This window comes from Bactrocera tryoni, chromosome 1 (genome assembly GCF_016617805.1).
Source record: "Bactrocera tryoni isolate S06 chromosome 1, CSIRO_BtryS06_freeze2, whole genome shotgun sequence".
Lineage (NCBI taxonomy): Eukaryota > Metazoa > Arthropoda > Insecta > Diptera > Tephritidae > Bactrocera > Bactrocera tryoni.
Window position 1 is genome coordinate 80,271,360 of NC_052499.1, and position 12,971 is coordinate 80,284,330.

The 12,971-nt window shown below is 35.0% G+C and overlaps 1 protein-coding gene across 1 annotated transcript; it reads right to left on the reverse strand.

Annotated features, from left to right (window-relative positions):
- Window positions 1-2,532: 2,532 nt before the first annotated feature.
- Window positions 2,533-12,683, reverse strand: LOC120780759 (pyrokinin-1 receptor-like). Its single transcript, XM_040113015.1, has 3 exons — window positions 12,163-12,683; window positions 11,486-11,627; window positions 2,533-3,871 (listed from the first exon to the last, which is right to left on the reverse strand). The coding sequence occupies exons 1-3, from the start codon at window positions 12,245-12,247 to the stop codon at window positions 3,868-3,870; spliced, it is 231 nt and encodes a 76-aa protein (XP_039968949.1). The 5' UTR covers window positions 12,248-12,683; the 3' UTR covers window positions 2,533-3,867.
- Between the last annotated feature and the right edge of the window lie 288 nt (window positions 12,684-12,971).

The following is a 12,971-nucleotide window of genomic DNA, read 5'->3' on the forward strand; positions in this document are numbered from 1 at the left end:
AACTTGCTAAACAACCAGAAGATACAAAAAGCTATATAAAACGAATACAGTGGTTGTGGCTATAGACTGGTTAATAATTTGCCGGAAAACTCACGAAGAACCAATGTAGTATGCGACGGTGCATTATTGTGGTGCAAAAACCAAGAATTTTCGACCCATAATTCCGACCTCTTTTTACGAATAGTTTTGCGTAAACGACACATAACCTTTAAATATTATTCCCTGCCGGCAGTTTGGCGCGTAGAAAAAAAATCACCACATCTCGTTAATCGAAGAAAAATATCAACATAACCTTGATTTTTAACCGGCTTTCGCATGGTTTTTCCGACTTCGGCTCACCTCTGCCACGATATTCGGCTGATTGATCATCTGTTGCCATGTTGAAAGCATAGATCCAAGACTAATCACCAGTATAAACACGTATAATGACATCCTGGTGGTCAGAAAGCAATGTTTCACAGACGTTAATGCGTCGCTGTTTTTCGAAAAAAATTAATAAAACCTGTGACTGTTAATAGTCGATTCTCAAGCACCAATTCCATTTATTTTATTGCCGTGGTGATCATCAATCGATTTTGATGGCTGTTCTTGAGCCACTTTGAATAATTTGTACCAAACAAAAAACAACAAACGCAACAAACAATTATCACCGAAGGCCTTTACCAACAATGAGTTCTATTTGGTTTTCAATATTTCCAGTGAGCAGTTCTTCTGCGTTCGGTACTTCCAGTATTGGCTTAGAAAGTTTGGAATTTACAGTGTGCAGCCATATTGACTTTTTCTAGTCTCTTTCTGGCATGGCAACTTGGTAATTCAATTAAAGCGCGGAGGCAAAAACTGTGTGGATCAAATAAAAAAGTTATTGCAGAAATTATAGGTTTAGGACGTTTCAAGTTAACTTATTCAATTATTTCAGTGAATGTACGTTCGGTTTATGAATGTCTATATGCATTTAGGTATGCATGCAAATTAATTAATACTCCTTTGAAAAATTGTATGTTCGAAATTGTACACACCAAATTAAAAATAGCATTGTGCCCTTTGATTTGACCCAATGTTGAATAAATCAACAGTATACAACAATTTTCAAAGGCATTAAAGATCTTCCAACTAAAATCTTGAAAATACATTACTTTTTCTGTTAAAAATCACATGCGAGAAATTTGTTACATGACATAACGCACGATAAATATAAAATATTTGGCAAATTAAACGAAATAAACAAAGATCAATCAGCGAGCAATCATTACCCAGTTGCCTTTGAATGATAAGGGTTCCACTAAGAATTGAGCCATTAAATCCAACCAAATTCATCGAAAGATGCACAAATGCAAGAGAAGAAGACAAAGTGTAGGCAAACATGACCGTCCACATGCTGGCTTGGCTGAAAACAAATGCTATGCTGCTGATAACTTACGAGGGAAAATAATCACCATTGTGTGGAGTGGAGTTTAATAAATAAATAAATACCCTTTCGAGTTGTGGTTAATGTGCAACAAGGAAACACTTAAGATTACATAAAAACTTAATGAAAACAAATTGCTCGGGAAAATTAGGAAATATCAACAACTTGGGTGGCTATAAATAAAGTTTCTGTGCTCTCGGCCAATGGGCTGCCTCAGGACCAATGAAATTTAAATAGGGTAAGAAAATAATATGAATTGTTTGTAATTCGCTTAATGAAAGTAAATGTTAATGCTAATGCTAATTTTGTCTGCTGGAATTTGTGCACCACACACTCTCAGATCAGTCGCACACACACGCTCTGCAACTACTCGGTGCAGCTTTAATTGAATTAGTACGATAACCAGCTTCGCAGCGACTTACTAAACTTTTCGCGTTCGTTGTTTTTGTAAATATATACAAGGATGCGTTTGGCGGTGCTGACGAAGATAATGATGTTTTAATTAATCTGTAATAATCCGAAACCACGGTGGCACATTTGTCTGGTATAAAGTGCGGTTGGCAACCAGCGTGGCACTGAGTAGCATTTAATCGTGGGCGGTGATTGCTTATTCAAAAATATTTGTTAACACTTAAGTATGTAAGAATAAGAAGTAATAGAAGACTCTGAAGTAAAGCATTACGCTGAAAAAGTCGTTTCAATTTTTAATTATTTGGGTTAAGAATGGTCAAGAAAGCTGTTTTGTTGTCAGATTAATATAACTTGTTTACCTTTTTTTAATTTTTATTACACTTTTTATACCTTTCATCTTCATTTAAGCCACTTGCAGAATACATTTTCATTTAGACCCTGGATTTTTGTACAAATAATTACCAAGCGCTATGAAAATCTTGTCTGAAACCTGCACGTAGTACTAAATAGACGAGTTTCTCAAACGCTTTAAAAGTGCGAAGTCAATATATCTTTTTATGAAGTTAATACTTACCTGTATAAAGCTTTGAGAATCAAAAATCTTAACTAATTAATGCAATAAAAACGCTTTTTTATTTTATTCTATTTTTAATCAACTTATATTTTCTAATATTTGAAATAAAATATATCTTTAATTAAAACTCAACAATCCAGAGTATTTCTTCAATAGAACGTTTTTGTTTTCGAAATGTAATACCTAGCTCTCAAGAGCTCTTAAAACTGGACATAACAATGAAATCGATAAAATTATCTATCAATAATGAGTTATCATAAGACATGTCATAACTACTGGTGGATCCAAACGACTTAGCGTTTTGTCAAATAAATTATTCACAGTAAATCAAAATCGACGAATGCAGCTTTAACGCATTGAAACTGCAGCTAAAGAGTCTTGGAAAAAAGAATAAGTATGAAATATCAACAACTTGTGAGAAACGTGTGAATAGTTCATTTATGTTATCATAATAAATAAAACCGACTATGATAACGAAACTACATTAACGTAGAAATCTTATTTTAAGCGACCTGCCCTGGTCAGTTAGTTAAACACTCCCCTATTCCACTATTTTGATTAAATGAACCTTCTGGCACACATGCACCCAGTTACAACATTCATCAACGCCAAGAACAGTTTTCTAATTTATTCAGCTCCTGCGGCAATGAATCTTTTGGGACACGACGTCCCCAAACGACTGCAGTCGCCCAAATAGAAATGTGCATAAATTAATTGCAGCCGTAATATGAGCACATGACTTATGGAAATTTTGGTGCTTTTAATTACAGTGACCTGTAATTAATATTCACAGACACGGACATACATACAGCAAGATTGTGGTAGTTTTGTTTTAAACGTGGCTGATTTGAATTAAGTTAGTTTTAAATTGACTCTGGACAGTAAATTTTAATATCATATGTTTTAATTCTAATTCATTAACTTTATCTGCTACTAAATACTACGTCGAGAGAGTTTGAGACGCGGATATGACTTATTTGAATAGTCAGCGCTTCTTGATCGCCAGGCAAGCTCACCAACGTCACCCAGTTCATACTGACTGTTCTGCTGTCCAACTCTTTTGGGCTGATCCACATGCGATCACCGCTGATTACCCGCTGCGTGGACCATAATATTGCTAATGGCGGAGCAATCATTACGATTGCAACTTTCCGCTGAAGAACCCAAACAGTTGAGACTGAAGCAAGTGATAGTATTTTTTCTGCCAGTGTTGTTGTTTACCTGCGGTCACTGCAGTTATACCATTCACTTGACTTGCCCTTCCACCGCTGCTGTTTGTTGCAGTCGCTGTCGCAGTTACATATTTAAATGCTATCCTGCTGATAGAGATAATGTATTTGCATAACACGTAGACGGTGCTAGTGATTTAGAGCACTGTTATTCAACGTAATATGTAGATGCATCTACCTCCATAGCAGTATTGCGCTGTAGCTATAGCTTTGACTCTGAGACCGACCGAGGAATATGAATTGACGAGTTACCTACGAAAGACAAGAGAATTATTATTATTTGTAATTCAGAGAGGTATAAAGTAAATCGTTCCTTAGTTCTTAAATAAAAACTAATATTGCTTGGCATGCGGAGCGAATTGGAAATAAGTCAATCCTATGATTAACACTACATGAGAATAATTCGAAACGATAGAAGATGAATATATACAAATACCAACATATTTTACTCGCATATCTATACTACGAGGATATTTCATTTTACATACATATGTAACGAGAATCGTCTGTCTTAAATGAAGTTCCCACAAATTTTTATACCCTGAACAGGGTATATTAAGTTTGTCACGAAGTTTGTAACACCCAGAAGAAATCGTCGGAGACCCTATAAAGTATATACTTTATATGTGCCAAATGTCATTTTCTCTTCAAGAAGCTGCTCATTTGTCGGAACAGCCGATAGCGGACCCCTATAACATATAGCTGCCATACAAACTGAACGATCGGAATAAAGTTCTTGTATGGACAACTTTCACTTTTGACAAGATATATTCCCGAAATTTGGTATAGATTATTTTTTAAGGCAGGTAATTTCTAAAAAACTTGTTCAGAACTGATTGCTATAGCACATAGCTTCCATACAAACTGAACTCATAGTTACTAACAGAAATCCACCTGTGAAGGGTATTTAGCTTCGGTGCAACCGAAGTTAATGTTTTTTCTTGTTTTAATAATTGTTAACTCCAAACACATTGCTCACATAATTCAGCCGTCGGGTGATAAGACAAGAAATTCAAAAATAACCAACCCACATTCTGCCCACAGTCAGTCTGCCAAAGCAAAATTTTCATATCTTGATTTCCATGTATCAGAAGTGGAACACTGTTGGGAGCATAAGCTTTTGCTTTTTCCTGGAACCTAGAATAGATGACGCGCCTACTTGTTGATTTTGTCTTCGCCTGCATAACGGCGCCTATATGCTGCCCTGGATGGCTCGTACTAAAAAGGCTAAGTACTAGAAATGATTTCATTCCGCTTTTGCCAGTGGTTTCCCCTGTTGCCTTATGTAGCATTAATTGACGCGTTGTTTTCGGCGTCAAAGCAAAATTATGTAAATATTTATTTAGCCAGCCGAGGGTTGACAAAGCGATGGCCTAGGCTAGAGGGTTTCCTAGGTATTTCATTGCCAGATTGTAGGTATTTTGCTTTGTTAGTTTGACGGAATTTTTAATATACACGCATTTATTTGACTACATTTTAATTGCACAGTTATTGATCTCTAAATTTTTGCTTTTGCATCCCTTGAATTTATTTTCTTGGAGGATGATGTTGATTGGGAACTCAAAGACAGCCCGGCACACAGAGCAAGGAAGTAAAAATACTCAATCCTTTGCGGCATATACAAGTATTTCAGCTGCTTGCATTTACTGCATGATGTTTGTATGTACCCTAAGCATAATATATCCCACATTTTTAACTTGACAAACCATGTATTTTCTACGAAAAACAAACAGAAAACCATTTTCGCTTTCGTTGTAATTTAATGCCTCTGCTTTTTGTTGTTTTGTGGTTTGTCAACTAGTACGTCAAGCAGTCAGCTGGAACAAAATATATGTGTTGACTTTGCTCTTTATCCTACATCGGTTTATTTTCTTTTCACACATTTTTTAACATTCCGAACTCGTGTATGTCGTAAATTTTGTAGAATGACAGCAAAACCTAAAGTTTAAAGTTCACAAACCCCAGGCATTGTTTGTGTGGCAACCCACATATGAAAGAAACGCAGAATTGAAAGAACTTGAGGTAAGTTAAATTGCTGTCTAAAATATATGGTATTGAATTTGGAAACTTTGCTCTTAAAAAGTAAAAATTCTTCACAATTTGTGGTTGCATGCACCTAAAACCCAAATAAATGCGGAATTTAATCGACTTTGAAGAATAAATATATGTATATAGGTAATTTCGAATATGAGCAATGTTTGCTATGACATACAGTGAATTACACATTCGAATATTAAATAAAATTTTAACTTCTCATATATTTTCTCTAATGACATCTTTTCCTTAGTTATATCCCATGACATTTTTTCCTGCTGGCGGTTCGAAGCTTAGCTAATTCATATCTACTGCCTGTCTGTACACATTTGGGTCTTTTAGAATGCATTATCTCGTTTTATAGGATATACTAGATAAAATTAAGTTCAAACAAAAAAAATTCTTGCATTTCTTAAATAATAACCCAACGATTACCTTCCTCTCGTCCAACGCTCGTGCGTTGCGCATTTCGCATCCGTCCTGTATCAGCCTAGTCATGAAAGGCATGAGAGTTTTTACATAAATATTCGGAGCGTATATTGAGGCAAATGTGTGAGTATGATTGGTATATACACATATTAAGGTGGGTCGGAAAAATAAATGTTGTTTCACTTGGTAAATTACAAAAATTAAAAATAACAGACCATTTCATTTTCTTCTTTTTTATTGGCGTAGACACCGCTTAAGCGGTTATAGCCGAGTTCACAACAGCGGGTCTCAAACCTAGTGGGAGATGACTCGACTTCTCACTTAATCTGGCTTGAAACGGATGTTTTTCGCTGCACAGAGCCATATGTTAAAAAATCATTTCTGGCCACTCCCAATTGAATGACGCTTAGAGAACTAAAGTGACTTTTTTCATTGATTTATACAATTTATAAATAGAAAACGTTGCCTTGAAATAAACCAAACCAAACTTTAAACGGATTGGTTTACAAAAAAATCATGAGAGTACATTTCGTAGAGGATTCAATTCCTTGTGGCATCTAAGAAACGATATATTTTTTGAGTAGCTGGAAGCAAGATATGATTTGTTCAATCCGATAATATGCAAAAAATAAATGGAAAAGATTTTTTAGCGGTATTTAGAGTTGTCTATCGACAAATTTTGCAGAATAGCAAGTGGATAAACATTACTTTTTTTGACCAACCTTAATATACATGCATGTTTGCATAACAACTTTTAATTAAACTTTCCACGATTTAAAATTAACACATTTTCTTTGGCATGGGTGAAAATTACAAGAAATTTGTACCCATATGTACATATATATCTGTACACAATGAAATTACTGCCTAAAACTTTCTCTACGAGTTCTTTTCGTGAAAATAAACGGCTTTTCTTTCTTTCTATCACTCTGCTACTCTTCTCCGTCTTCCTAATCACCTGCCTGTGCTCGCGTTTCTGCGTGTCGTTCTAAGTCTCAGCACTTAAGGCTAATTGCAATTGTTTGCCAAAGCGCTTTGTTTCTTGGTAGAAATTCCTTCAGAACTAGACTATTTCGTTTTATTGCTTGGAATTTTTAGCTGTAGCTATTTTAACATTTTGCTGGCGCGGCACACGAAATGAACGTTGGGTAACTTAAGAGCTTCGATAATTTCACGGCGTTTTCAGCAAATTAATAAAGGTAAAAAAACTTTGTTGTCAAAGCATCAGTAGAACCGGTAAAGTCTAAAAGAGTTGACATTTTAATTTGCTGCCAAAATAAATGCGTTAATCGCAAGGAGTGTTTTTAGTTTAAAGTACAGGCCAGCACTTGCTTTCATAATATAGCATGACATTGCAGATTTATAATTTCTGTTCAGTTTCATTTTCACCTTCTCTCTGTCACTTATATTATATTATTAACCAGTGCCTACAGTATACGTTTTAGTTTTGAGTTTGCTTCAATGTGACAAATTTGAGTTTCGTAAACTTTCAGCGCAAACATTAAAGATAAAAGATCAAAATTTATCCACTTTATTGCAATAAGAAAAGTTATACTTTTAACATTGTGTTTCACATCTAAATATCACGATGAACGAGGTGAATTAGTGAATACTTTGAAATATGCGCTTTTCTCAAGCCAAACTTGCCAATTAATTTGGTAAGCAATTTTAAATCTAAGGAAATTTCGTGACTGAAAAAAATAGCACATGTGTGTGTGATTATCTGTACTTAAACGACAGTACAAGGGCAAAACAATGCTGGCTGGTTTTATTTCCCATTAATACATCTATATATGCATATATTTTTGTGCTCCACACTGTTGTTATTTTCACTCTGCGCACTTTCAAATTTTGTCCGGCTTGCTGTGACCTGAAGTTGCCAGGCTAAGGCAATAAATTGAAGACAACGGCTCGTGGCGCGCGCATAAGTCCCTTAACGATTATTTGAAACCATGAATTGACAATTTACCAGATTTAACACAGCTTTTGCAAAATATATATAAACATGTATATATATATATATATATATAAGTTTGTTGAAGACCACATTTTAATCGATTAAACTTTTTTTTTCAATATAAGTATAAGTACATATAAGCTCATACTGCCTGAAAACTCATCTCCTAGAATACTAAGTTTATAGAAATGACAATCAGTGCAACAAAACCCGGTTCTTGGTCAATGCAATGACATTACTTATCGACACGCGGAAGTCTTTTCTGTGAACTGTGAAAATTGTTATGTTATGAATGATTACTGCTCTTTCTTAGACATCTCACTCAGAAGAGGAAATAAGCTGAGCACAGCTCACAGAGTTTGCTTTATATGAATAGAATATTTGTAAGCATTTACTAAATTCCATTTTCAATTATTATTATGAACGAAAATCTAGATTTGAGTGTGGTAGAAATCCGTGTTTCCTACAAAAGGTAATTTCGAATACCTTGCAGCAAATTTGTATCATGCTATACATGAAAGGAGAATATTTGAGATAAAGCGCATCAAAATTCTATGACCACAGTGAAAAACATCATAAAGTCCAAATCTCTAGCATAAAGAAAAGAATTACACCAATTTCTTGGGGATTTTGCAAATAACAAAAAACGTGTCATAAAAGAAAAAGCTTGCCGTTAGCCGGACTTTCATTATAAATGAAATGCGCAATATACGGAGGATAACAAATTAGATGTAAATGTGTGTGTATCTATATAAGAAAGGGCGTGGTGTATAAATAAAAAGACCAAATATATAGCAATTAAGTTTTATTAGCCTATACTTGGCGTAATACATATCCACATGAACATTTACCAAGTATAAATTGCAATTAGTGTGTTTTCTCAACAGCAATCATACCCAGTAGGACACTTTTTCGTGTTATACATGGTTTCAAAATTTTGATTAAAATATCAAAATCTTGGCATTTAAGCCAAGTTGGGGTTTTTTTTTTTCATTTACACAAAGTCATCAAATTTTTTGATTAAGATGAAGGACTTCCCATATACTGGCTAAATAATGCCGAAATGGTTTCCTCAAAATTAATCACCAATTAGAATATTAAACTTTTCTTGATATATAAGATATTATTAAATGTTTACTTAGAGATATTGATGACCCAAATATTGCTTTGTAATTTATTCATGACTTCAGTGAATGATAAGCAGTCATATCCGTAACCATAGCAGCCTATAATAAATAATAATGCACTAAAGAAATATCATAAATTTACAAGTTATGTTCTCTAACCGACATATCCACTTAATCAAAATGAATAACGCAGCCAGAATATGAAAAAGTCCACGCTGTTTAATATATACAAGTATGGACGTGTACCTCGTACGTTAGAATAAGGATACATCAATGAGGTTCAATATCGGTGTTCGATTTACTGAAGCCAGCACATATCCGCACCAAATGCAATATAATATATATTATACCTAAAGTTAGCTGCAGTTGTGGAAGTCTGACAGAATATCTTATGGTAACTAATCATAATTTACATACACACAATGCGAGCAAATCACGATATATGCCATAGCAACCCCAGCAAACACAAAGTAAGTAAGTTTGTAGAAATGCTGTTGAGGTTCTTATGAGGTTCTCAGGTGCACGTTCTCAACCCCATTATTTATCATTGTAAACGAAAAACATTTAACGAATGCAAGCACCTAATAACAGTCAATCATCTACAATAACAATAATTTTACAGCTATAGCAACAAATTTAATGAAATGTGGAGACTGTTAGCTGTCTTTGTGTGTTAAGATTATCGACGATAAAAATATATTTTAAGATATGTATCATACTTGTATTAGTATATAATATATTATCTATCTATACTATTATATATCTATTATAAATGTTAACGACAGTATATTTTTATTTGACTGACATACACGTGATTAAATACGCTGTTCGAAGTTAGAATACCCTTCAGAAATGAAAAATCTGCCCATGCAAGGGCTTGATTTTAATAAAATCGTTTTTATGGCAGCCATATGTTATAGTAGTCCGATGACTGCGGTTACAGCAAATGCGTTAAGCTTCTTGAGAAGAACAACACGTGTAAAACATTCAGATCGATATCTCAAGAAAATTATGTATGATTATTTTGTTGGTAACGTATACACCCTGGAGTATGCTATTCGCTTCGATGTTCATACGGCTGAGTAAATTTTGTGTGTATGTTACATTCAGCCGACTTTAATTAAACCTACTTTTGACAATAATAATATTAAATGAAGCAGGCAAACACATTTTAGCACACACTTACATTGATGAACATATCAGCTAGTGTGTGTGTGAACGTTTGCTCAAATTCAAGCTTGCCAAAATAATAAATGCAAATACAATTTAGCACTATAGAGAGAGAATACAAACAGACTTTCGGTTGGTAATCGTCACGTATCCAGACAGAAACCAATTTAAACCGCTGCGAGTGCCGTATGGATATAATTTGTTTAACGGAGTACAATTGCATTTAAAATGGTACCTATTAGCGGGAAGGATTTGTAGATATCTGCAGTTCAGCTCAATATGTTCTGAACTTGCAAACAGCAAGCGCAGCTAACTCACGACATCATTAGCATATGCTAGTGCACGAGCATGGAACTGCCCGAATTAATAACACGCAGCAGTACCGCCAACCGCAACAGCAGCAGGTGCATGAGCAACGATGACATATAGTTCACAATTTAAAGAATACAATGGTGATTTGGTACTTTTAAGCAAACGAGCAAACGTGAACTTGCAACAGTATCGTGGCTATAGTGGGAATTTCAAATAGCGAGTTGCTGACATTCAAAATGCTTTTGGCAGTGGCCCCTACGGGAATACTCAGCTGACGAGATTAAGTTCTTAATATACAGTTGTTTGGATTATGTATAATTGGCGCGCAAAGTACTTGTGTTCTTGCGTTGTCGGAATTACTAAAATCTTCAATTTTTTTGTTATTGTGAAAGTTAGGGCCTATAATAGACTTTAACAACTGTTTCGAGAATTGGAAAACTTAGGGACGACATAGAGTTTGAAAAATAAATTAAGAATTTTAGAACAATGAAAAGTCTTTTTTGCTCATAGTAGTAGTGTGTATAAATAAAAGTTGAAAATCGTGAAGGAGCAACATTGTATGGTCTGCTCTAAAAATTGACACTCCAATCCCTGCAATTAATCGCAAAAGTAGTTAATTGGAATTGAAAAAGGAAAAGTACATAAAATCCAATAATAACATTGTCTTCTGCGGTAAGGACGCGTCAGCTACCCTTTTTATGATCTTCCTCTTGTTGATTATTTACTTTATAAAGAAAGGTACAAGTAAGTAATTTCTGATTAAGAGAAAGCAAACTCTTGAATTATAAAAAAAAATATATATGTAGTTATTAAAAGTAAACATTAACTTTTACACACCGAAGTGGATGAAATACCGCTATGTAGCTCTCAATGGTAAATTCCGTTATCGTTAGCACGGTGGCATTGGTGGCTGTCTCCGCTACCACTACCAAGTATACAAATTGCATCGGCAAATGGGAAGGCATTCGGGTACCAATAACTGTAAAGATTAGAATAAGAATGGTTATTATTTAAATATGAAACAAAAAAGAACAACAATAGGATTCTCTAAATGTTTGAAGTGAGAACCAGAGGCCAAAACTAAACTACTATTGTGAAGTATTCCTTTTAGGACCTACATAAAGTCAGCAAATTTGTGCATGTATTTTGAAACACATTCCGTATAATATATTTTTTATGATAGCAACCCAAGTTATGAACGAGTCACAACAGCAGTGCCCTCATTTTACTATGTAGCAAGTGCTTTTTTAAGTAAATATGCAGATACTCGTATGTTAATGTGTGTAAAAAGAGCTCGTGATAATTCATTAAATGAAATTCAGCGAAATCCATCGCTTATATGCATTGAAGTATTTATTTACAGCTAAGTTGAGTCTACATTACCCAAACTCAGGCTGCTCTAATATTATTTGTAAAATAATTTTATAGCTACAGTAAAGCTTCGGTCATCCTATAGAGTTCGTTGTTCTGTTTATAACTTTTACATTTTCTTACGCATAACAAATGAAACTCACTTGAGAGCAGCAACATCAATTCCAACACCGCCAGGTTGAAGAGATAGAAATTGGTGGCGGTGTGCATAAATTTATTCCGCCACATAACAATGTATTTGATGAGATTACCCAGCACACCAGAAACGAATAGCAATATGATAACATAGCTGCTGCTGCGGCAACTCCCAGGTCTGATTGCGCTGTGCAGTATTTAGCAGATCCTTCAGGTTCTCCGTTGAGATGTTCAGTGTCAGTGACATATTCTGCTTGAATGCCTCGCTCTGCAGCAGCTGCTGGAGGTCGCCCAACGACGATGAGTCAAAGGCAAAGAGCGGCGAATTGGTGTAGTACCTTGACTTACGATGGTATCGTTATCGAACAGCAACACTTCGTCGGATGTTGAAACGGTGGCAAAAGTGTTCACAGCAATGGCAACCGTTGCCGGTTGAGGTCGCCAAAGTGCGCGGGATAACATCTTGTTTAGTTGGGTGGGATGGTGCTTAGATGGTGTAAAATTTCATTTTCTGTAGTAGGTGCGTGATGCTGGCTGTAAGAAAGTGATTATGTAAGTATGGAATGTGTGCAAATACTTTAAATTTATTTTTATATGAAAATAATGTGTCGCGTTACCCAAAATGTATTTTCTATTCGAACAAAAATCAACAAAAACATCTTCGTCTTCACTGTATTATATCGTCTGAGTTTTTGCAGTTTTGCGGCATGTCAACTGCGCCAAGCAGTCAGGCGGAACAAGACATATGTATGTGTTCGACTGTGCTCCTTTCCTTTCTTCTTCATAAATTTACAAACATACTGAACTCGTGTATGCC